We start from the raw sequence: 3,177 nt of genomic DNA, 5'->3' as shown, positions 1-3,177 counted from the left end.
CTTCCATTGGAAATGCATTGGGGCAAGATGTAAACAAACCCTTTCATACATCTAGCATGCATCAATGTTGTATGCTAGATGCGAAGGTGTGAGTCGGGCCTAAAAGACTAAGGTTTTTCAGAAGACTAAATCTAAATATTCAGTGGTGCGTTCCGTTCCCCCTGCAGGTGACGGGGCTGAGCGTGTCTCCGTGTGTTAATATAACAGTGGTGCGTTCCGTTCCCCCTGCAGGTGACGGGGCTGAGCGTGTCCCCGGGGAAGGACCAGCTGGTGGTGTTCCACACCAAGGACAACAGGGACCTGGTGGTGTGTCTGCAGGGCATGGTGCCCGCCGCCGACAACCGCATCGGGGAGCTGGTCGGAACGCTGCTCAGCCACTTCAAGAGGTAAGGACCAGTGGGGGGAATAAAGAGTACGCACATGTTTCTACTTGAGTAAAAGTATCAATGCTGCAATATAGAAATACATTTACGTTACAAGTAAAAAGAGTACGGAATTCAAAATGTACTTGAGTGAATGTACGAAAGTATTGGCATCTCTAGACGACATATTTGAATGCCAATTTATTTTTATTTTTTTTGCATTACGTCAATTACGTCAACGTCAAGGGCAATAAGGGGGGGTACTTAAAGTACTAAAAGTAAGTGCCTATTGTGCAGAATACACAATAGGCCCTATTACAGTCTGGACCAACGGAAGAGCTATCATGCGTAAGCGATAAAGCGGAAGTGGAGCGCAAATTTATTCTAATAGAAATCATCTAGCTTGTTGCTTAAAATACAAAAATAAAATGTAAAGATATTTTAAAATATATTTTCGTGAACGGAAATGGCAGCTTCCTTACTCAGCTCATGGGGCTATAGTTCCTTACTCCAGCCGATCCCCACCTTATCAATCCATTGAATGGTCAAGTTGTCATGAATTGTCACCCATTCGTCTGGGCCCAGTAGGTCCCTACTGGCCTACCAGGAGATTCTGGTAGGCGCTGTCAGCCAGTTCTATCGTTGACACCATGTTAATGCCTGTGCTGTCACGTGAGGGTTAGGGTTAGGGTTAACCCTAACCCTAAACCTAACCCTAACCCTAACCCTAAACCTAACCCTAACCCTAAACCTGACCCTAACCCCCTAACCCCCTAACCCTAACCCTAACCTGCCCCCTAACCCTAACCCTAACCCTCACGTGACAGCACAGGCATTAACATGGTGTCAACGATAGAACTGGCTGACAGCGCCTACCAGAATCTCCTGGTAGGCCAGTAGGGACCTACTGGGCCCAGACGAATGGGTGACAATTCATGACAACTTGACCATTCAATGGATTGATAAGGCGGGGATCGGGTGCACAGCCTCAGCTCATGGGGGCTATAGTTCCTATAGAGATTGGATTCTAATAGCGGTAGTTGTCTGGCTACGCGAGACTAGGTGACACCTATCACCTGTAGACAGGAAACGCCTATCTCTCTGATAGGAACATTTCTCATTGAACACAGAAAGATAAGAGAGTAAAACTAAATCATTAAACAGAAAGATTTTTGTTGCTGTGATTTAGAGTTGCAGGCTGCAGCAGACAGTTTTCAGTTTTCTGGGAGTTTCTTCCAGATCATGTGGTGCATAACAGAGCACTGCTTCTCCACAAAACCTACTTGAGATAGGTCATTCAACACCTTAAGTTAGAGAGAGAGAGAGAGAGAGAGAGGGGGGGGGGGGGGGGGGTCGATGGGAATGGGATACAGGGACTATGGTGATGGAGGGGCTTGTCATAGAAAGTAATAGGAAGGGAGATTGGGAAGCGAGAGGGATATAGTGTTGGGCTGTGGTTTGGGCGTGCGTGCGTGCGGGTCTTGTGAATTGATGTGTGTGATTGATGTGTGTGTGTGTGTGTGTGTTTGTTTGTATGGTACACTCTAAACTCCCTGGTGTTAATTTAACTCAGAGGTGAGAATTCAGAGTCAAATAAACACTAAAGACAGTCATAAATAAGCCAGTGTGACTGTGAAGACATTCCACTCAGCCTCACAGTGGTGCTGTTCCTTATCGCCGTGGGTACAGACAACAGACGGTGGGATGGTGTCCCGCTGGGATAACTCCCAGCCCAAATAGCACCGGCCCACATCTGTTGACCGTGGTTGCCATGGCTGCGGGACGTGACCGAGGCCACTTCCTGCTTCTCTCCCGTCCTCTAAATGGGTTAGACCTGAGCACCAGATTATACTAAATGTCTTCTAAATCCTGTCTTCTAAATTCAGACCCTCATCTGAAAATATGTTGTTCCAGGGACCAGATTTGCACACGTTTTCACGATGTAAAAACAAATAGCTATGAGCTTGTAGATCTGCTATTTTTCAACAGCTAAAGTTTAAAATAATGGTTAAAGTGGTTAAAGGCTAAAGCGACACAGATGCGCTCCCATCCTAAATGGGTTAAACTCATAAACCCTATACTGTATATGCTATATGTTGTGCAACAAATAGCAGATTGTCAGGATCAGGAGGCATATTTCCAGACTGTTATGTGTAGCGTTCATAGACTAGGGTTAAGCTACACACGTCTGGGGTTAAACCAACTCCACTTTCACTCAGCTACAGTCAGCAAATCCACTATTGCCAATGCTGGACCGAATGTGTTGCTGTGACTTAAATAACAAGGGGTTACAGTAAAAGAAGAAAAAAAAGAAGCTTCAACTCGGTTCAGCTTTCTTCTGTGGATATTCCCTTTTTTTCTATTCAGTTCAATTCAGCTACAGTTAGTAATCTTGTTGTTATAATTACAACTTTCATTTGATTCATATTCCATAGCCTCATAAGTCCACCAAGGCCGTGGCACACCCCAAATATTACGTAAACGTCACACACTGCAAATCAATATAAATCAATAGATGACCTAAGATGAAAGAGAATGAATGTGAGGTGCTTAGAGATGGCTGCTTAAAGTACTTACAAGGAGTATAATCTTGCAACACAATCACCATGAGATGAAAAGCAATCAGAGCATTTATTTCACCACTGAGCGATAAAATAAATACTGTCCTCAAGTGGGAATAGCTTCAATAGCACCACAACCCTGTATCCACCACTGAAGAGACAAAAGAAATGCTGTGCTGGTGTGCTGGTGTTTTAGCATTATGAACTTGATAGATGCAGTGTTATGAAAGCAAGGACAGTGATTAAATATGACT

General features: G+C 44.5%; 1 protein-coding gene across 1 annotated transcript in view; it reads left to right on the top strand.

The window, feature by feature from the left end:
* myo1d (myosin 1D) overlaps positions 1–3,177 on the top strand; it is a 140,290-nt gene that overhangs the window by 101,888 nt on the left and 35,225 nt on the right. Inside the window, exon 21 of the mRNA XM_079492911.1 lies at positions 232–386. Coding sequence (XP_079349037.1) covers positions 232–386 — 155 coding nt within the window. The remainder of the gene's footprint in view (positions 1–231; positions 387–3,177) is intronic.

This window comes from Electrona antarctica (genome assembly GCF_951216825.1).
Source record: "Electrona antarctica genome assembly, chromosome: 22".
NCBI lineage: Eukaryota > Metazoa > Chordata > Actinopteri > Myctophiformes > Myctophidae > Electrona > Electrona antarctica.
Note: the sequence above shows the minus strand (reverse complement) of the source record. Positions and strands in the feature narration are given on the sequence as shown.